Here is a 24,360-nt window from a genome sequence, read left to right as displayed (position 1 = left end):
CTCTCATACTCTTCTATTGGCCATACTCGTCTCACTCAAAGACACCACGGTCAACCATCCATACTCGCATACTCTTTTACTGGCCATACTCATCTCACTCAAAGACACCAAGGTCAACCATCTATACTCGAATACTCTTCTATTGGCCATGCTCGTCTCACTCAAAGACACCACGGTCAGATATCCATACTCGCATACTCTTTCTTCTATTGTCCATACTCGTCTCACTCAAAGACACCACGGTCAACCATCCATACTTGAATACTCTTCTATTGGACATACTCGTCTCACTCACATACACCACGGTCAACCATCCATACTCGAATACTCTTCTATTGGCCATGCTCGTCTCACTCAAAGACACCACAGTCAGATATCCATACTCGCATACTCTTTCTTCTATTGGCCATACTCGTCTCACTCAAAGACACCACGGTCAACCATCCATACTCAAATACTCTTCTCTTGGACATACTCGTCTCACTCACATACACCACGGTCAACCATCCATACTCAAATACTCTTCTATTGGCCATGCTCGTCTCACTCAAAGACACCACGGTCAGATATCCATACTCGCATACTCTTTCTTCTATTGGCCATACTCGTCTCACTCAAAGACACCACGGTCAACCATCCATACTTTAATACTCTTCTATTGGACATACTCGTCTCACTCACAGACACCACGGTCAACCATCCATACTTGAATACTCTTTTATTGGCCATACTAGTCTCACTCAAAGACACTTTTTATTTAATGAACAAGCGCCATTATGCACAACTTGCTATCATCTAATAATTGTAAAATATATTCTTAGCCAGGGTCGTAAATAGGAGTTAACCAGACGGCGTTATTTCAATACTGACTCCATTGATCTGTTTATCCAACAGGGAGACCTTCCATCCCAGTATTTTATACTCTACCTTGCTGACATTGGATGTCCTAAAGAAATTTGATTTTATTGTGAATCAACTTTTACCAACTAATTTAGCGCTCTATAGTTTTTAATAATAATTTTAACATTGTTGACTTAATTTAAATAACACATTTCAATTTTAACCACATTACTATTTAAACCTAATTTTAGGCGTGGTATAGCCAAAACAAGGCTTTTGCGTTAAACATTAACGCCAATCACTCAAGCAACTTATTTTATGGAGAGAAAAAATAGGAATAATTAGCTAAAAATTTTTTATGATGTACACATCATCCTCATCAGAGCTCTAATCTCTAGAAATTAATTTTTTGATATATTGATCCAAGAAATTAAGACCAACTAAACATTAGTTATGCTTTCATTCGTTCAGCATATAATATTCATCAAGTTATTAAAGGGCTATTTATACAGTAAGGTCCATTTCTTCAATTGCTTTATGAAACTGAATTAGCTATCATAAAGTGAATTCGAATAAAAAACTGAAACAAATGTTTTAATACCTCCGCAAATTGGCAGAATTGTTATTTGTTGACCAGTATGATCAGTTAATTCGCTATACCATGTAAATTTTAACTGAAAATATTAATCCTTTCAAGAATACATATTCAGAATTTCCCTTTTTTAAATTACAGTCGAATGTAAATGACTGATAATTACGTAACAAACGACATTGCCATAGAAATGGTAGGGGAGGGATAAAAATTTTTAAAAAAAACGTTCATCCACTTTACTGAACTTGCCTAACTGTTGAATTAGTCAGCAAAAGACAGCAACAAGCATAAAATGAAAAAAAAAATCGCACCCATAAGTAGAAATGAAAAGCCTCTATCACCCCCTGACAAAACAGAAACATGACCTTGGCAAGTAAAGGGGATCACTTTAATTAGAATATGGAATGGGCGGGGTTCGTTCCCAAGGAAACAATGGCCAATGGGGCAAACACATATTAATGCATAAAAATCCGAGATAATCTCATTCTCGAGTTCTAAGTAGGTTTCTGGGGAATTAGCGGTGCACGTGCAAAGTGAACCATTAAGGGAAGAAATCTGTATTCATGCGTTTTTGATCTTCATAATTAGCCTGCCCTCGTCAGGCAATGGGCTCTTTAACGTTTTGATTAAAGCACCCCTCCAACTGAAAGTCTATTTTTAGTAGATCCGCTGTACAACACTTTGATTCCACGAAATATCCGCTAATTGCTTCTTGCTTGTGCTTCTGGAAGCAGGATTGGTAAATATAGGTTAAGTTTCCAGAAACTTTCTGGCATAACAGGATTGAGACATAAAAACAAAACAAAAAAAGGCCATAATCAGGAAATGTCCAAGTTTAGTCACAATGAATTATAAACTCTCAAGGTGACCTCTAAATTTCCCGAACGTTTCGGAAGTATTTCGACATTTCTAGAAAGAGTAAGATTTCAATAATGTACCTTTTAAGAAAAGAGTAATAACTTGGTGTAGTCATTTCCACTAAGTGTTAATGAGAGGCCTTTCAGAAACTTCTCTAGCTGAAAATTTAATGAGGAGTTTATTGAGAATAAAGAAATAGAAATTAGAAAATTTAATGCATTTCAAAATGGTATTAGTTTCGAGTGAATTGTTGGAGATACGACAAACCATCGATCACGTCACAGCAGTTGATAGATTTTTGTCTGCTTTTGAAAATGGGATTAGGTAATGTAGGTTAAGTTACAAGTAAACTTAACATTTTAGTAACAGTTGAATCTGGCTTAGAGGCTCTAAACTATGAAAAACATGCACTCCAATACAAAAAATGCAAAATTAATTTCAAAAAATGAAGATTTTGCACTCTAAATAAATAGTTCTTTTTAATATAGATATTTAAAATATTTAAAAAAGACAACACATTTTTCAGCATTCTGAAATAGAAATTGACATGAGCTGGAATAGAACCGGTGTTCTCTCAATTCAAAGTCGGATGTCTTAACCATTCGGCTACCAATATTTTTGTCACACGGCATTTTTTTAAGTCTTAAGATTTGAGCCGTGGTGGCTCAGGAGATAGAGTGTTCGTCTTCCAATGAGGAATCCCAGTGATGGCTGGTCAATGCGAATTCCGAACATGGCTCACACTGACCACGGTGCAGACGTAAAATATCCTCAGTGGTAAACTGATCATGAGTTAGAGTCCCCTTGCCATCAGGCTGACCGTGGTTTTTTTCGTGGTTTCGCTCTCTATATAACTCAACTGTTCATTCTAGTTCCATGAGAAAGTCATGAAAAAAGGTAAAGTTTTCCCAATACTTAATCCAGGAGTTCCCTTGTCTTCCGGATTGAGTTGAAGATTGCAAGGCTACTGAGTAGAATAATGGTAGTCGTAAGCTCAAAATCGGGTCTTCAACGACGGTTATAAAATAAGATTAAAAAAGCTAAAACTTTAAAAGGCCACATCTTGACCTATGGGCTGAGGTGACAACAATTTTCTTCCCATTTCTGTTACCGACCATGATCTTTAACTTAAGCTTTGTTTTGTTATAAAAGGATTTTAACAGATGTGTATTCTCTTGTAAGAATAAGTATGAGTTCCACCAGTAGAAGAGGATGGAAGTACAAAGTTTTGAAATTATAAAATGTCCTTACTCCGGCTGTCATTTTCATGGCACTTGAATGCCAGAAAATGACAAAAAGGGAGAAAGAATTTTATTTTTCGTTTTCAAACTTTCCACAAAACTAAAAAAAAGAAATGGAATAAATTTTTTTCTAAAAACAGAATTGAAAATAAAGATAGATTTAGTTGGATTAAACTTAGAACAGTTTCAAATCTGATGTTGGATCACTTAAATACTCTAACTGGGAAACTGTTTGATATTTGCATCATATTAGTGAGTATAATAGATAAAAAGAATTTTGGCTTCAAAACTATCCACAAAATCAAAAAGAATAGAATAAAAAATTTCCATAAAAAAATGGTACAAAAAGATGGAATTAGATGGATTGAACTTAGAATAGTTTTAAATTTGTCGCTGGATCACTTGAATACTCTAACTGGGAAACTGATCTTTACAACATATCAGTGAGTATAATAGATAAAAATATGCTTGGTTTTAAAACTTTCCACACAATTTAAATGAATAGAATAAAAAAGACAGAATTAGGAGGATTAAATTAAAAGAAAATTTTTAAATTTGTCACTGGACCACATGAATACTCTTACTTGGAAGCTGTTTCATGTTATCAAGATAATAGAGAGTATTATTATAACAATTTTGTTATTTAAAAAGATGAGGATAGTTTACAATTTTAGTTCCCCGCCCTTTTATTTCAGATACTACAAACAATTTTAAAGTAGAAGAAAGGAAAGCAGCAAATTATGAGTTGAGGTTATACCTTATACTAAGGATTTGTACAGGATGTCTACATTTTAAGTACGATGATGCCTACAGATGTAAGACGTATATCTTTCAAGAAAAAGTAGACATTTTTGACTATGATGTAACTCCAACACAGAGGAAAATCATATTCACAAATCAATATGGAAATGGAGGATCATAGATCCGGTTCAGCATCTTCCTTTGAAATTTTTATAACTTTACAAAGATCTCATATTTAAATATTAATCCAGTATAAGTGTGTATTATACATTTGAAAATTGTGTTTATTGCAGCAGTTAGTTATCCATGTGCTGTGATCATATATATATATATATATATATATATATATATATATATATATATATATATATATATATATATATATATATATATATATATATATATATATATATATATATATATATATATATATATATATATATATATATATATATATATATATTTGCATCATCTACGCTTTCGTCAAAAGTCGCCCAGAAGGGAGAGCCACGGTATCCACGGCGCCATCGAGTCCAGACTGGAAAAGTCCCTAATTGATAATTAACTCTAACTCTTTTCCATAGAATCTAATTTCGCATTTATATTTGATCCGGCAACCCTGCGAGTAGGCAGCTCTCACCGGTCATGATATCAATGTTAAACTTATTTCCTTTTTTTTATTCAATGTTAAGTTTGATTATTAAACTATTGTCTTTATTTCCTCTTTTGCTCCACAAACTCCTACATATATATAGCTTTAAAGTTTAGCTAACTTTCACCTTTGCCATACTTCCTAACACATGTGTCTATTCACTAACAGAGTGTACTAAACGAGTTGCAAAAAAAAGTAGTTAGAAAAAGAATTAGTGGAAAAATCAAATGGTTTTTAATTACTTTTTTGTAGAAGGTCAAGAAGGAAAACAAGATTGAAAATACCTTTACGAATGCGCCATTTCAAAATTCTAAATTTAACTCAGTTATTAATTTTTTGTATCAGTCAGTTCACCCAATACAATCACGCAACTCGAAAATAAACAAAAGCAACAGAAATAAAAAAACAAAAAAAGAAGAAAAAAACAAGGAAAGTTATAAACTCCGTTTTTTAATCACTCGTTCGAAAACATAAAGGAGAGTAAAATAAAAAAGAACAAACTCCCACAACAAGTGTTTAAGAGCGGTAAAAATTGCAATAACTTTTTTCCCTAACCCTTTGACATTTCGTACAAATGAAAAGGACAGGCATAGGCTGAAAGACGTCATTCTACAGCGAGAAACAGTCTCATTTGTTAAGCTCAACTGTCATTTCTCGAATATTACTTGTCACAAAAGAGACCGGAACAATAAACCCGCCTCTCTCCAGCGAGATTAAAAAATCATTTGAATCACGCGAAAAAAAACCGAATTGTAGCTTTCTTTACTTTGAAATGTGGCAGCAAAATATTAAGTTGGGTTCGTAAAGTATTTTTATTGCTGTTTTTTTCTTTCGCTCACACCTTTTTACCTTAAAAAAAGTAATCAACCAATTGCAGTTTGCTACAGCGGATATCTCGTTATATGATGGCAACCATTACATACATATTGTTCAACGATTACATAATTCTTTTAAGTAACACTCTATTTAAATGATTTCATAATTATATTGCTATCATTTAGAGCAGGGCTGTTCAACTGCAAAGAGCCCACGGGCCAGAATTACGGTCACTGATCACCTGGCGGGCCGCAGTTTGAAAAAGTTGAACAATACCCTCTTACCTCTGATACAATAACAATTAATAGTTAAATTATTAATTATAAAACAATTTGCTTACATTTTAATGGGAAAACTGAGGCTGCTCAGCCTGAATAAGAAGTTGGCGGGCTGCACAATATGTGTTGGCCGGTCACGTGCGGCCCGCGGGCTGCCAGTTGGACAGCCCTGATATAGAGTTAGCACCCAAAAAAAGAAATAGTCATATTTTATTTGACATGAAAGAGAATCACTACTCTTAAGTTTAGGCCCACCAGCCATGGACACTAGTTATGATGTTGGAAATATTACAAGAACTATAGTTCTGCGTTAGGAAGTAATATGACAGTAAAACTACAAAATCTGTAAACTGAACTTTATTACAGATTATTACGTGTAACAAAAGGATCAAACATCGGACATTGGTAACTGGGGGGGGGGAAACTTGGAATATTTTTGTTTAATTTCATGTCTCACTTAGACATGTCTAGGCTCTCATGTCTTATACGTGTAATGTTACATTAGATTGATATATCTGCATATAAAGGGCTTGAGGCTTAATGATGACCCACATTTTCAAATTGTTCTTGGAAGCGTTTTCCTAGAGCGTTTCTGTTTAGAAACTACATTATTTTCATGGGGGCTACGAGATATTTCTCCATCGGAGAACTTGTAAAGTAACTAACTGAAAATACTAGGGAATAGTTTGTAGAAAATCTCTTCTTTTAGAAGATTTATATTAGAAGAATTGTGATTTATCATTATATTTTCAGATGCTCTTAATCTATTCTTGATACACTACTTTAATGCAGTAAAAGATTACTGATATTTTTGTAAAAAATTCAAAGTTACAGGACAGAGCCGTCCAATCAAGTCGTCTCTAGTAGATTATAAGTTTCGCCATCTATTTATTCCTGTGAGGAGAGTCACATCGACAATGTCAACATTCATCTATGTAAAGGTACCCCCAAGATTGAATTGAATTAGCTTGTCTTATTTACTAGTGAATTGATGTCTGATAATCGTAGTGGTAGTTACGCCACAATACTCCCCCACCAGAATTTTATCAGACATATAATTTTGATGAAAATATACCACTAGTTGATGTATTTTCGAAAGACCTGCGTTAAGTTCATCGGATTTTGAGCACTGGTGGTGAGAGCTGTATTAAGTTCACGGTTGTGTGCGTTCTCTCCTAAGTTGCTAGAAGCAGTTGAGAGTGTGCAGAATTCCGTTGACTGAAAACGAGCTTGATTAACAACTGCGCAAGGACAACGACGACGCAATCACAATAACAAGTCAACTGTTCAATGTGGATCATTCATCGGAGTGGGCGTTACTTTCGATGCAGACGAGTTCATATCACGTCCGGGTCGCCAATGCGGGGAGAGTCATATCGACAATGTCAACATTCATCTATGACCCCAAGATTAAATCGAGTTAACATGTCTTATATTCTAGTGAATTGATGTTTAATAATCGTAGTGGCAGTTACACCACATACCCATGGGTTTTAGGTCTTTAAAGGTCTAAACGCAATTAATCCATCTCGCGATAGCCTGGTCGGTAGGGCGCGGGACCCATGTCCGAGAGTTCGTGGGTTCGAACCCCGCCGGCCGAAGACTCCCCGTGTAGTAAAGTGACTGATGCACGTTAAATCTGTCGAGTCGCAAAAGTCCTCCATGTTCTCATAACAAATCAATACCTCTGAGGGTACTGGATTGGAGATCGATCGCTCTCTGATTCAGGTCAAAATTACGATCTGTGGAGGAATGAATGGATGGATGAATGGGTCCGCCCTATAAACGGGTGAGACGTATGGTGAGGCAGAAGTCGAATTCTTGGTCATAGATGGCGCCACTGGAAAACATGAACAATCGCACCCCCTCTGCCTAAACAGTCATACGTCAACAACAACAATCCATCTCGTATTTGGTTTTCTCCTTCTTCGGATACTAATGATTTTTCCAAAGGTCAGTTTAATAACCAAGTAGGTATTATCCTCTCTATAAATAAAACAGAGCCAGTTTGTTTATTCATTTTTATATTTAATAACTATCTTGATGCTTGCTAGTTTGAATTTTATGCGTAATTCCAGATTGCACTAAATGCCCCTGAAATCGTCTAATTACACTGCTCCGAACGTGTTTGGAAATTACATACTTAAAAATTATAAATATTATTTATTTCATATTATAATTAATACATATACTATAAATTTTATTTATTTCGAGCATGAATAATTTATTTTCACCTGATTTATCCAAAGATCAACATTTAAAGTTTTTTTTAAGGCATTGTATAAAATAATTTTTGTTTTAATGTATATTATCTTTAATTAAAAAAATTTAATCTACTATAAACAGTTTTTTTAGTAAATATTACTTGTCATACCTTAGTGGTTGGTAAACGCTAAGAAAAATTAATAAATAAATATTTGGATAAGACTTACTTTGGCACTGGTAACCTTGTTTGCCGAAACCCCTAGAAAAGAATGTTTTGCATTAATAAACAATGATCAATAAATTAATACATAGATCAACAAAAGGGGGGACAGACACATCATATTTATAGCTGGCTAAACACTTTTTTTAGGAACGATTCTAAAAGTTGAAGGTAAATTATATGGAATTACATTTCTCAACTTCAGTATTACATAAATTATTTACATAAAAAGTTATAATTTATTTTAAATATTGTACATATTATGTATGATGCGGTATGTTGTGGCAGCCCTCCATAACAGAATATTGGTGCACTATAATTAACAATAAAAGGATTATAAATTTATAAAACAAATAGTTAGGGAAAGGCGTTGTACCCAGAGACAATTTGAAAAAAATATTTTTAATTTTTACCTGGATAAAGATTATAACAGATATGTAAGTAATATCTTACTGCTTATCATTTAGAGAATCTTTAAACATTTTAAAATTAAAAATATGTTATTTTACAAGGGAGTAATAAGTTATTTTTAACACCTTATGCAGGTTGTTGTACTTTGGGATACATGGTATTTAACCTACATGCTAAATGAAAAATAAACAAAACATAGCAGATAAACCTTATTTAAGGAAAATAAAATACAAAAATTTATAGAAAAACAAAATATTACAAAATCAACTACTGATAAATTTTTGAATATGAATGAAATGAAAATTTCCAGCAATTTATTTTTTAGATTTTATATTTTAGTACAAATATAATTTCGATAATCTAACAGATTTTTTAGTACTATTAGACTGTCCTGTATTATTAAAAATACTAAAATATATTTTTGCTTATATGTAGAGCAACAGGAAAATGATACATAAAAGAGACATCCGAGATCCCATCTGCTTCAAAGGCTAATAAACAGATAGCAGATTCAATTGATTAAGAAAATAGCACAAGATTGAATCCAGTTTATTGTTGGTTTTCACTCAGATACTGCTTCCGATTTGCTTAGAATATTAATCTGTTACTGTCTGGCTAAGCATGGAAGATTAAATGTACCAGTTAGTTTCCCTCAAGAAGTCTGCTCACCCCACTCTCGGCGGCGAATTTGTCACACAACTTGACTTGGGATTCCAGTTGTCTTCTATGTGAAAGATATAGAATTGAACATTATTGACTTAAAACGTTGTTTTCCGAAACTCTGCCGCCAAGGAAAATAAAAAAAAGTCATAGTTTAAGTGCCTTACACTTAAAGCAATGTGATGATTTTAAACTATATATATAATCTTGCCGTGAAGAATTATTGAGGCTTTAGAGCAGACAAATGACTTAAACATTTTAAAAGTTGTTAAACTCTTTTAAAAATCGCCAATTTGGCGACATTTTTCTACCTTGATGAAAATTATCAAAATCACTGTCTTATTCTCAGTTTTTGCAAATTTTTATGAAATACAGCATTGAAATAAGTTTTTAAATATTAAAAAATTAGACCACAAACCCTTTTCGTTTTCACAAAACTGTGGCTTTTCTCCAAATTGACGTTTTGCGCCATTTTAAAAAAAGCGTGGCTTTATATAGGCTAAACTTAACCTAACAGTCATGAGTAACAGTTTAAAATTCACAGCAGTTATAAAAATAGCATATTGTGAGCAAAAAAGCGTCATTTCATATTACGACGGAGCGTTCGAAAAACAGCCAAGATACAAGAACGGTATCTGTTTCATTGAAGAAAAAAGAAACGCTTACAAAACTTCTCCTTTTCCAAAAGAAATGTAACAAAATGTTATTATATTTATTTATTGTTGTTCTTATAGAACTTATGCATAACTATGCAAAATGAAAAAAATAAATAACGCAAACAAAAAGATTTAATTTTTTCACAAATTATAATCGAAAAATACACTCGTTCAATTTAACAATTTTCATTTCTATAGTCAAACCTGCTCTGAAAGAAGCTTATGATACAGATACAAAACGATAAAATTAATTTAAACATTTCTACAGAGAGAGAAATCGTTTTATAAATAGAAAAACACACCTCTATGAAGAAACATTTATTTACATTATTAACTTGTTTAAAGACGTTCCAGAATTTCAAGATTCCGTTCTCTGAAGATCCGCCTTTACAATGTTTAAAGGTGGAGAATCATTACCATTTATAAATTTTTTTTTTCCTAATATAACAGTTTTGCACACTTCTTTCATCTGTGTATGTCAAATAGAACAGTGGAAGATGGAGAAAAAAAGATCGAAATAGAACTCAACAAGGGCAACGGGGTGTAGCAAATTGGAGAGCTAATGAGGAAGTCGCGTCTTCTACTTCAGGAAAAGTCGCTAATGAAGGGGAGCACTTACAAGAAAAGTTCCGAAAGTCGTCCGAGAAATGCACATTTTCTAGCCGCTTTCACCCTCATTTTCCTTCCTTTCTTTTTTACCCTCCTACTGATTTCGGCTCCCTCTTCCTGAGCTTCATTGTTAAAAGAGTTTGATCATTTGTGGATTTTATGATTCAATTCCTCAGCCGTCATCGCTCTGAACATAGAGGATTTGAAAAGAACGGGTTTGGCAGAACAGAAATATTCGGTATGTAAGGAATAGTTCGTCACTGAAAGCGAGGGAGCACTATAACTTTCTTTGATTACAAAAACAATATAAATTAAGACTTAACAATAAAAATTATGACTTAACATTTTGTCTAATCGTAATAATTAACTTTTATTATTACTTGGGTTTCTAAGAATTCTTAATGTGGCAGACAATATACTAAGATTTCAAAATTACTTCGGAGGTGTACACCGATTCCCATGGTGGTTACAGTAATAGGCTTCGGACACAAAAATCTCCAGTTCGATCCCAATCGGTACCAAAGACTCTCTCTAACCGCTACAACGGTAAACATGAACAATCAAAAATCAACTATCTCACTCCTCGACAGATGGCAGCATTGCACTACTTTACGTTCCATGGTTTACCTTGTACCAACTCACAAATCACCTGAGTCTCAAATAACGCCAAGGCACGTAAAGTAGATAATTTCCACAATCATAATGTTGTGGAAATTATCTACTCTTTATCTACTAATGTACAATCAGTGAACATAAAATATACAAAAAAAAATTATGAGCAGGTCAGTATTTTTATGGTCATGATACCTTTCACCGGCATAAAATTATTTTTGAGGTCAGTGCAAAAAAAACGTTTTATGAGTTTTTTCATTAAAATTATAATTGTAACTGTACTGTGGTAAATAATTGACTATAGGAAAAAAACTAAATGTCCACAATAAAAAGAACCTTTAGCAATTCTTTGTACTTCAGCTCGAACGGTCTTCGAGATGCAACTACAACCACTTACTAATATTAAGTGATTATGCATCCTTCATTAATATAAAAGTCATCAATTTTCTACTGATATTAGTAAAAAGAAGTTTTTTTTTTAATTCTTAAGTTACTAAGAATATGAAACAAAAAATTTTAAAAAGTTTATAAAGTATAAAGTCTTTCATCATAAATATTGATTAACTATTTCGTGGGACAAAAAAAAACATTTAAGAAAATCTTGGTTAGAGACTAAAACTGAATTGAAATTATTCTAAACAAGCAATTACGAAAACCGAATTCAAATTTTCATCGTAAAAGAAGTTATAATGAAAATACATTGCTACATTTAAAGAAAGGGATGAATATTCAATAATATTTCAAAAATAGCATTTCAAATATCCAACAACATTTCTTTTTTTAAAAAAAAATCTTGCCCAGGGATCAAATTGTGAACTCAAAAAACTGTAACAGCATAAACTATTACAAAAAAGAAATTTTCATGGTAGAAGAAGCTTCAGTAAAAACATAAATCTAACTGCACTTCAGCAGTTCTCAAGAAATAAGTATAACCATTTTACGAACAATAATTCATCACGCATCCATCATTAAACGATTAAACCCATCAATTTTCAATCATTCACTTCCTGAAGAGATTAGTAAAAATGAAGATTCGCAAGCTCCATTGATAACAGCACGACACTAACATGATTAAGTCTATTTCAAGGAAATATCTAAGAATAGGAGCATTGACGTAAAAAAATAATAATAATAAGGAGCCTTGACAATTTGAGAATAATTTCATTCCATTAGTGAAATGTATAAAGTGATATTAGAAGCTTTTGTTCCCTTTTTTGTGAGCAAACAATCGAACAAGGACAACATCCAGACATTTTTAGACCGCTATCAGCTTAAAATAACAGCGTTTGTCACTTTTTCGATTTTTCATCTCGCATAACGCAGATATTATCGAAAGTTGATTGTTGTTTTTTTTAGTACATCGACGTGCATTGTTAAAATTTTCTGTTTCAATTCCTATATTGTTTTAAAAATTGCGAGGCGAAATATTAATCCGCTTGATAGAATATAAAAAAATATTGTGTTAACAATAATATTATTGATAAATAAAGAGATTAGTACATGGAGAAAAAACTTACCGTACTGTGTGGTAATGACATTTCTTGTAAAAAAAAAAGTTCTTGGTCAATAAAAACGAAAATATACGGTATTTAAACCATTCATTTTGTAACTTTTCCGTTCATATGGTAACGGTTAACCAAAAATTCTTCTTTCGAGTTCTTATTACTACACATTTAGTAAAAAATATAAAACTGAAACATAATTTTACAGAATAAATGGATTTTATGTCATGGTTTAAGATATCATTTGAAAATTACCAAATTTTACCTCATTTACCAAACTTTATCTTTCAATATAAAGACATATTTTATTGTTAATTTTATCGAAATCTTTACAGTAGAAATTACCAAACTTTTTGGCGTTCCCATAGAGACAGAAACACAGTAATTTTAGCCTATTCTGGTAGTTTTGGCCATATTTTTATTCTCGGAGTAGAAAAATGTACTAACCCACATTTTTAAAAATGTCTTATGGTCAGCTGTACACCAGATTAAATAAAAAATTTGATTTTTAATGAGAAAATATTTTTTTTTAAACATCTTCCCGTTGTTGCTATGTTTTCTTCAGTTCATATTTCCAAATTCATGAAAATACTACTTGGAAGCTTATTTTACTAAGCCTTTTTGTAAATTCAGCATTCGTTTACTAATAAATTCAGCATTCGTAATACGTAGACGTTTACTAATAAATAAATTTAATTGTTTTTAAAGTAGCCGCTTATGACAGTGATGCAGAGGCGCAAACGTTTATTGAATTTTTCAACAATGGGACCCAAGTTACCTTTTATTTATCCCAAGAATCGCGGACCCCAAGACCTGAGTTTCTTAAACTGTTGGTCGTGACCTCAATTAGAATCAAGGGACCTGCAGCAGGGGTCACCAAAAATGTTAGCAATTTAGAAATTTGTTTCACTTATAATAAAAATGTGTCAATTAACAAATAATTTTACCCAATGTGCCTGAAAATAGATAAAGAAAAAACTAAAATTTACCTTAAAGAATTTACCCAAATAAATGAATTTATCATTTTTTTTATTATATTATAATTTTCTGTTTGTTATTTATTTAAAATATTCACATTATTCCACGACCAAAAATTTAAGCTAATGATCTAAAACAGTAGCAGTATATTACAGTACAAGTTAAGAATTTCTAGAATTCAATAGAAGAGAAGGATTTGCGCAATGCTTATGGGGCTTCACAGAATTATCCTAATTGTTATGGGGTCCCCTCACTATTATGGGGTTCCAATTGCAATTTAAAATACAATAATTATTTAAATAAATTATAGCAAGTACAGCTCGTTTGTAAACAAAAAGGATTAGTTTTTTTCTTTCCTATACTGGAAAATCTGTAAAAACCGCTCTTAAATCTTTTGCTTACGGCTCTTAGCGTGATGAAGCCATTCTGGTCCACTAATTGTACATGCTGTAAGCAAAAGGTTATAATGTAATTTAAGAATCCTTATAAAAATTTAAATCAAATAAGGTCGTAAACAAATAACTAAGAGAGAAAACAACAAAAACGCAATCTAAATTTGGCAAATTGAAGTAGAGAAAAACGAAGGCAATAAACATTAAAACAGGTTTAATCGGAGGTTGAAATTTGAATGTGTTTCTTATAATCGTCTTTCAACATCTTTATGTTTCCGTCCACAATCAAACCTATCTTGTTGATTATTACTCTCGCCTTCCAGTTCTGTGATTGGTCAGATTTCGATAGCTTTGTATCTTTTCTTCGGGCTAAATATAAATTTATGGCCCAAATTTGTATACTTTTCCCATTTTCAATAAGATTCATAAATAAGGGACATCCTGTCATAAAAAATATAGAAATAAGAGTTTTTTCATTTAAATATTATTGATAAAAAATCTAAAAATACTTCCTAATTTCTTAATTTTCCGTTTGAATTTTTTTGTCACTTTTTTAATTAATTTTTTTAATATCTTTCTTTTTTTTTAATATTAATTTGCATTATATTTAGACAATCTCTTTTTTTTAAGAAATGACGATTCTTTTCGAAATTTAATTAACGATACAACAATAAAAAAGTTTGGTAAAAAATATTCGTAAGGATTAAACTATTAAAATGTAAAGCATCAAAATATTTTTTTTTTTCAATTACCAAAGAAGATTCAGCTTTTGAATTAAAAAATGAGTGTGTACTGTTTATAACGCACTTATATCTCACAAGAAGTGTTTAATTTAAAAATATGATTCAAAATTGTATTAAACTTACAAGGACAATAGCGAGAAACGCTTTATATAAAATCACTCGATGTTTCCATAACCTGATCCTTTTCTGGCTTAAATCCTCTTCTGTTATAATATAAATTAAAAACTTTTAATTAATTATAGTGAAAGTATAAAGAGTAAAATAAATTAGTTATGTAGTACGTAAAATATAATTGGTCCTTTCATAATATAAAGTATAGAAATAAAAGTTTACCTTAATTTTAATAATAATGAAAAAATTTATATCTTCTTTAGAGTCCATTTTAAAAATATCATTCTAATTTTATTTAATTAATTTGAAACAGTCCATAAAAATATAAAACCTTATTCAGACAATTTTTTTTCTCGAATTACGTCTGTTTTCCAATTTTAATTAAAGGTACAACATTAAAAAAGTGTAGTTCTTTAGAATTGAACAAGTAGCTCTTCAAACTATCAAAATGTGTAGCAACGAAATATTTTCTTCAGTTGCCTAAGTAGTTTTGTCTTTTAACTCTCTCTGCAGAGAAAAGAATGGAAAAATAAGCTTAGGCACGGAAGCCAGAGAAAATTCGATTACAACCAACGAAAGGGAAAAAATTAAATTAAAGAACCTATTGTTGGAAACACAATTCACGCAATTCTACTCTTAAAACTCCTTACAATTCTTTTTTTCTACAATAAGTACTCAGTGGATATACAAGAAAAAAACATTCACGACTTAAACAGGAATTGCAAAATTAACATAAACATTTATCCTCCACTGAAAAAAACAAAAACAAAAAAAAAACACTGTAGCTGTGTTGTTTTGAGAAATTAGTGAACATGTTGAAATTAATAACACTCCTCAATTGCTGGGAAAAGCGGCTGAAAAAAAATATGCAAGAAAATCTAGTTGCAGTTGTAACTAAAACAACACGCACCCTCTATAAATGTTGTTCTTCTTGCAGTTGTCTGTTTTTTTTTTAATGATAAGAACATGAAAATAGAATCATTCTTAATTAAAATAATAGTTAAGCAAAAATAAAAAATAAAAAATATTTTTATTTTCTTTTGAATAGTTTTCGTATTAAAGATTTGCATTGGATTTGTTTGAAGATGGGGTGTGATTATAAATAATTTAAAAAAATTAGATAAAAATCCAATATACAGTGAAATCTCCAGGAAAGACTACCTCTGTATAGCGTCTCCTTTTATGGAGAGTCCATCAAAACCCTCTCCAGTAACCGGGAAAACTTCCACACCAAATGTGGAAAAAAGTCAAATAAGGAAACACGAAAAAATATTAAAACAAAAAATATTAACAAAACAAATAAGTAGATTCAAATGTATTCAAAATATGTGAGAGTGGCTCGTATTTAGAGTGAAAAAATATTAAATCAAAAAATATTAACAAAACAAATAAGTAGACTCAAATTTATTCAAAATAGGTGAGAGTGGCTGGTATTTAGAGTGAAAAAATATTAACAAAACATATAAGTAGATTCAAATGTATTCAAAATAGGTGAGAGTGGCTCGTATTTAGAGTGAAAAAATATTAACAAAACATATAAGTAGATTCAAATGTATTCAAAATAGGTGAGAGTGGCTCGTATTTAGAGTGAAAAAATATTTAAAAAAAAATATTAACAAAACAAATAAGTAGATTCAAATGTATTCAAAATAGGTGAGAGTGGCTCGTATTTAGAGTGAAAAAATATTAAATCAAAAAATATTAACAAAACAAATAAGTAGATTCAAATGCATTCAAAATAGGTGAGAGTGGCTCGTATTTAGAGTGAAAAAATATTAAAACAAAAAATATCAACAAAACAAATAAGTAGATTCAAATGTATTCAAAATAGGTGAGAGTGACTCGTATTTAGAGTGAAAAATATTAACAAAACAAATAAGTAGATTCAAATGTATTCAAAATATGTGAGAGTGGCTCGTATTTAGAGTGAAAAAATATTAAAACAAAAATTATTAACAAAACAAAAAAGTAGATTCAAATGTATTCAAAATATGTGAGAGTGGCTCATATTTAGAGTGAAAAAATATTAAAACAAAAAATATTAACAAAACAAAAAAGTAGATTCAAATGTATCCAAAATATGTGAGAGTGGCTCGCATTTAGAGTGAAAAATATTAACAAAACAAATAAGTAGATTCAAATGTATTCAAAATATGTGAGAGTGGCTCGTATTTAGAGTGAAAAAATATTAACAAAATAAATAAGTAGATTAAATGTATTCAAAATATGTGAGAGTGGCTCGTATTTAGAGTGCTTCTTTTGACGATCTCTGAAAAAGATTGACAAACACATGTTGCAAAAAGATGATTGCAATCAATGATTTATTTTTAGAGTAGAAAGTTAAATTGGAAAAGAAGGTTATTTTAGAAAAAAAATTAAGAACAAAAACTAAGATATTTATCAGAAATTTTAAAGCAGGTAAAGGTGTACAACTTAACTACCTTTCAATAATTACTTATTGCAAAACTGTATTGGCATAATGTCGTCAGAAAAAATTAAACGAGAATCTAAATTACAGCTCACTTTATATCTCAAGTTCAGATTAGGTGACGGCTTAGTATTTTTGAGTAATCAAAAGATATTAAGGAATCGAATAAAGTATATATCCACTATCAGTTTATTTTTGAATAATAAATAGGAGGGATTAAAAGCATAGTTAGAATTTTCCTTCACCGCCACCATCCATTTGACAGTAGAGTTCGGTCGAAGGAAGAAATAAAGCCTTTAATTCGGAATAATGAAAATCAAAAACTTAATAGTAGCAGAGAAAAACAATATAAAAGCATTATTAACTTTTATTAAATGCATATTAAAGACAATCTAAGAAGCCAGAATTGCCTTTGTCAATTTAAGAATAAATTACTTTGTTATAAATTAAAGCGCACATAAACATGCCCCTATTTGGAATTAAATGACAATACTAATAATGTAACGAAGGAAATTTTCATTTCAAAAACACTAGTAATGGAATAGTCAAATAAAAAAGAAATAAAAGAAAATTATAATAATAATAAAATATAAAAAAAGAAGAAAAAATAACCACTGGTTATTGTTCAAATAGAAGCAATGTAAAACAGGGAAAAATGAAGCAAAGGGAGACACTATTAATAGAAGACTTTTATAGACTTAATCAAATAGACTTATTCGATAGATATAGAAAGAATATATATTTAGATAGGCTTACTAAAATCGAAGCAATATAAAACAGGGAAAAAATGAAGCTAAAGAGGACAATACAAATAGCCAGTACTGTTTTTGATTAGATACAATAACTAATGCTTATGAATATTAAAATAAATATTCTACAAAAAAAGAATAAATTACTTTGTTGTAAATTATTGGATGCATAAACATGCCCTTATTTGAAACAGAATGACAATACTAAAAATATGACGAGGGAAACTTTCCTTTTACAAACACTGGTAAGAGAATTGTCAAATAAAATAAAAATAACTATAAAATATTAAAAAAATAAATAAAATAAGATAATCTTCTATTTTTGTTCTAATAGATGTAAAACAATGGAGGAAAATGAAACAAAGAGAGACAAAACTAAAAGTCATAATTCTATTACATTTTCGAACATAACTAATGTTTATGAATATTAATATTCAAATAGAAACAATATAAAACAGGAAAAAATTTAGAGCAAAGATTTATACAAACTTATTAAAATAAAAACAATAACTAAAGCAGGCCGAAATAAAGAAAAAGGGGCACTACTAATCGTATGTAGTGTATTAGATTTTCATGTAATAAAATTCTGTTATTAAAGAAGTTTTTTTCTAATTGTAATAATTATAAGTTTCGTAGCATAAGACAATTCATAGTCCAGTGATTAAACCAATTACTGTAAAAGAAAACCAAAGAAACATAACATTAAATGGTGAAACTAATTTTTGAAGGATAAAATTTTATTACCCTTTATTTAAGCAAACTAAATCTCTTTAATATAAAAAAAAGACTCCACTTTAACCTGTGTTGCATATGAATTATGTAACAAACAAAAACTTATATTGGTGTTACCACCAATGTTTACAAAACACATCACCCACTTAGAACTCCCTGTTAACGCCTTCTCTAGAGTTTACGCAAAAGAAAAACGTCTTATTCAAACAAAACATTCTTTTTTTTTTCTTTCTAATAAATGAACAATATTGACAGTAAGGAAAAATATTGACAGTTCAAAATTAAAAAAGTATGGCAGAGTTATTTTTTATTTATCTCCTCCTTCGAGCTTAAACACTAAGAGCAATAGCAAACATTACAAAATACCCAACTAAAGCGGAACAAAGAAAATTTCCGGTTATTGCTCAAATAGAAAACAATGTAAGACAGAAGAACAAAAATATAACAACGGGAAACAATACTAACAGTCAGCACTATGTTGGATTTAAAAGTTAAAAAAATTAGAAAAAGTTGTTTCTAGTTGTGATACGTATTTTAGGTTCAAAGTTAATTTTTATTTAGTCTTGTATGTAGTCTTTAACATAACGGTTCCCAAATGGAGTTCCGTGGAATCCAAGGGTTCCGTGGAAGAGTTAAAAGAGTCACCCGAGTTAGTACTCTTTATAACCAGGAATGAGTTTTAAAATCTTTGATTATATTTAGATCCAACCAATAATTCATAATTTATTTAATCTTTCGGTTGCCTTTATGAAACTTAACATAACCTACTTTAACATAACGGTTCCCAAATGTAGTTTCGTGGAATCCAAGGGTTCCGTGGAAGAGTTAAAAGAGTTACCCGAGTTAGTACTTTTTATGACCAGTGCTGATTTTTAAAACCTCTGATTATATTTAGATCCAACCTATAATTCATAATTTATTTAATCTTTCGGTTGCCTTTATGAAACTTAACATAACCTACTTTAACATAACGGTTCCCAAATGTAGTTTCGTGGAATTCAAGGGTTCCGTGGAAGAGTTAAAAGAGTTACCCGAGTTAGTACTTTTTATGACCAGTGCTGATTTTTAAAACATCTGATTATATTTAGATCCAACCTATAATTCATAATTTATTTAATCTTTCGGTTACCTTTATGAAACGTAACATAACTTTCTTTAACATAACGGTTCCCAAATGTAGTTTCGTGGAATCCAAGGGTTCCGTGGAAGAGTCAAAAGAGATACCCGAGTTAGTACTTTTTATGACCAGTGCTGATTTTTAAAACCTCTGATTATATATAGATCCAACCTATAATTCATAATTTTCTTTCGGTTACCCTTATGAAATTATTGCAAGCGAAATACCAATGAAAGAAAAGAGGTATCTCTTAAGAGAAAATATAATATTTCTAATAACTATATGTTGAACGAATTATGAAAAGAACAAGTATTTATAAAATATTGCAATATCCATTCACGCTTTTCAAATCGAAGTGAAATAACTAAATTCTTTTATAAAGAAATGTTTCCCTAATAACCATTTTCAACGCTTATAACAGTTCCTAGTTTTCACTCCGAAGTAAACCATAATTTGGCTAATTTTATTCATTTTCAGCTTGCATATGTACACCGAAAATAAATTTATGACTTGCCTAGATATAGCACAAGAACTGCAATTTTTAATGGCGGACATAAAACCTAATTTAAGATTATGAAACGATTGATTGATATAACGATAAAAATCTTCATTCCTTTGATTAAATATTTTAAAAATAGTCTTTTATAGGTTATAACGTTCACAGTTACCTTAAGTTTTATACAAAAATGTCGGGTTGCTGCTGAAAGAAGGTTTATTATTTAGGGTTCAGTGGCCGTAAAAAAATTGGGAACCGCTGTTTTAACACATAGTATCACATTAAGGTATATAAAACAATCACAGTCAGTTATGTAACATAGGATTATGTTTCATAGCTAGAAGTGATCGTTTTATGAAATCGAATGATGGAATTAATTTCAGCAGCAGAAAATTTCTTTTAATTTTTAATTTAATTTAAATTTATTTAAAATAAAATAAAAAACTAAATAACTTTAACGTTAAGTTACATATGCATTATGTAAAAAGAAAAACGTACATTGGTGTAACAACTAATGTTTACTGAAGTACGATCTGACAACCCTTTCTTTGATTCAGAATTTTTATTTAACATATTTTTCATTCCTTTTTGATTATTTTGCATTAATTTAGGCAAAATAAGTAAAAAAATATTATATTTAGTATTTTATTATTCTATGATTATGAAACACCGGAGTCTTTTTCTGCGTTAAAGGTAAAATCTTCCATAAACGGCTCACTTCCAAACAATAATTTTTCAAATTTGCACTCATTTGCAGTTATTTAAATCTAAAAGAAACAGTTATTTATCATTGAAATTTCTTTAATTTACGAAATTAATTATTGAAAATTTTTGAATTAGAAGCAAATTTTCAAACTACATTTTTTGGATTTTATATTTTAGTACAAATGTAATTCTGACAATCTAACAGATTTCAGTAACTATTAGACTATTTTTGGTAATTTAAAAACATTATTTTTGCTTGTAATTAGAGCATTAGAAAAAATATATGGATAAAAACAACACTGGTGTCACATATGCGTCAAAGGGTTAACCCAAAGAAAAACGTTTTCACCAAACACAATGTTCTCAATTCTTCGTTCTAATAAATGAAACAATATTGACAGTGTAAAATTAAGCAGGTGAGGCAAGATTATTTTTTATTTATCTTCTTAGAATTTACACAAAGAGCAACAGCAAACATAACAAAATATCCAACCACAGAATAATAACAAAACTTGAAAAAAAAATTAACCACCAGTTATTGTTCAAATAGAAGCGATGTAAAACAGGAAGAAAAAAAAATACAGTAAAAAGGAATAACACTTCCGCATAGAAACGATTATGTCACAATCCTTTTTTTTTTCTCTCGTCTTTGACTTGTTTAACAGTTTATATTCCCAATAGAACACATCTTCCTGGCAGATTCCCAAGTTTCTACTCTTCTTCACAACTAGCTGTAACTGACTATTCATCCTTCGGCTCCAAATCTTCTTTTGGGCATGAGCCAGAAGATAAACTGGAGATGAACCGACCAAATCAAATGAAATTAAGGGCAAAAATTTTAGCCATGACGCCGGTCTCAATTTTTTTTTTATTTTATTACTTAGGAGAAAGTTTTTCGAATTTCCTGTTTTATTTTCTATACTCTCCCTTTCTTCAGTTTCTTTCCCCCTTTTTTTTTCTTCCTCATGTTCTTACGGAAGCGATTAAGCTATCGAAATGAAGTGACCGAGGAATACTTCTTCGTAAAGGCTGAGACGTGTACAGAATTCGAGCAGTCGATTTCTTCCTGTGTCAGCAGAATTAGGACTCACTGCTGAAATAACAGCTAATGACAGTTATAAATGCAATCCTAGTACTCATAGTTTTACATGCACTTATCCTAATGTCTGACAGGATATTTTATTAAGTTTCAAGATTCTCTAAAGATTGCTAATAAAACTTAAATAGGGCCCGCTCTAAGGATTTCAAATTATTAGCCAAATATCAAAAGTATTCGCCATATTTCAAAAGTCTTCGCCAAAAGCAAATCTTAAAATTTTTTTATGATAAATTTTTTTTCCTGTAAAACTATTTTACGGTAGTTTGTTTCAGATTTATATTATTTGGACCCAATTTTAATTGATAATGCGGTGCATCTACCGAAAATTACTGTAATCGAATAGAAATTACTCATTTGTTAAGAAAAATTCATCTTGACGTAATTTTGAGGATCGAGTTAAATATATTTTTTTCTTTCCAGAGGAAAAAATCATTTGCTAATACTTTCACCGAATTTTCGATTTTATCGTATTTGGCGAGGTAGCGAATGCTTAGCGCGGGCCCGGCTTACATGATATAGTACTGATATGTATGGGGAAAACAATATTTATATGCTTCGCTGCGTGTAATACTGCACAGATTAATAGAATTGTTTTTCTTTTTTCGAAAAAATTTTTTTCTTCTCAAATTGTTAACAATTACAATAAAATTCATATTTTCTGGATCAAACAAATACCGAAATCTATATAATTTATTTTTATGCATTTCTGCACATTCATCAATTTATTTCAATACAATATTTTTCTTAGCGCAAGTAAATTCACCTATTTTTTTTTTTTTTTTTTTTTTTTTCGATTTGTTTAAAAATTTACCGGGAGGGATATCCATTTTGTATTGTGTCCAATAAATAAATAAATAAAATTAAGAGGAAAAAAGAGTTAAATTTACCTTACAAAAGTACCATTTTTTATTATATTTTATTACATTATTATTGTGATACTCTGAAAGTATTTTGGAGTTCATATTATTGAGAGATGGTCGCTGGTCGCCCGCTTCGTTGCTCTTCGTCTGACATGAATATGAAGAAACAAAATAGTAAAAACAATACTGAATTTTTTTTTTCTTAGTAAAAATTTATTTCCTTTCAAAAACTGTCCTAATCGTTTATTTATTTAAAACAAAATACAGAAAAATTTTATATAATAGTTTACAGAAAAATTTAATTTTTTATGAGGATTTAATAAATAATTTCAATTGTTGATTTAAGTAAGCTCTTTTTACCTTATTTGTTATATAAAATATAAATGCAAAAGTTTTAGTACTTCAATAATAGGCATTTTGAGATAGCAAATTATTATACAATTTCCAGTTCTACAAAATTTATAAGCTTTTTTTTAATCATATTTCTTATAAATAATACGAACGCAAAGTTTTCCTATACATTTAGACCAGGAACCCACAACATTTATCATTCTCTCTGACAGCACTTCTACAGAATTCTGAGGGAAAAGGTAAAAAATCTATCAAAATATATATATTTTTTTTGTTGAAAAAACAGGCTGTAAAAAGTTAGAGCTTTATATATTTGTTTAATGTTGTTGCTTTTGCCAGCAATGCATCCATTAATCTTCGGAAAAAAAGGTTAATTATTTACCTTTCCTCATTACTATTCAGTTGTAGAGAATTTCACGTGAACAGTGAATTATTAATTGTATATTTATGCAATATTATAAAAAGAGTTCATGTGAAACACGGTCCTTTTTTTTTACCACATATTTATTTTACTGATTTAAAATAACATTCATCATCCGATAAAGTACAAAAATTATTTGTTGTTTGGTTTCTTAGCAACTATCAGCAATGATCTTTTGCATAATAATGTATAGTTTGAGTAGCATGCTGCATAGTAAAAATACTATAAGCTGCCTTATATGTCAATTAATATTATTCTGGTATAGATATGCGAAACAGTTTACGT

At 30.3% G+C, this 24,360-nt stretch overlaps 1 protein-coding gene across 2 annotated transcripts in view; it reads right to left on the bottom strand.

Annotated features, from left to right (window-relative positions):
- Window positions 1-24,360, bottom strand: part of LOC107449617 (protein kinase C, brain isozyme) — a 178,390-nt gene that overhangs the window by 103,324 nt on the left and 50,706 nt on the right. For both annotated transcript variants that reach the window (XM_043040694.3, XM_043040695.3), the window contains exon 2: window positions 8,451-8,482. In XM_043040694.3, coding sequence (XP_042896628.1) covers window positions 8,451-8,482 — 32 coding nt within the window. The remainder of the gene's footprint in view (window positions 1-8,450; window positions 8,483-24,360) is intronic.

This window comes from Parasteatoda tepidariorum, chromosome 8 (assembly GCF_982258835.1).
Source record: "Parasteatoda tepidariorum strain Cologne lab strain chromosome 8, Ptep-v5.0, whole genome shotgun sequence".
Classification (NCBI taxonomy): domain Eukaryota; kingdom Metazoa; phylum Arthropoda; class Arachnida; order Araneae; family Theridiidae; genus Parasteatoda; species Parasteatoda tepidariorum.
This window is presented reverse-complemented; position numbering and strand designations above follow the sequence as displayed.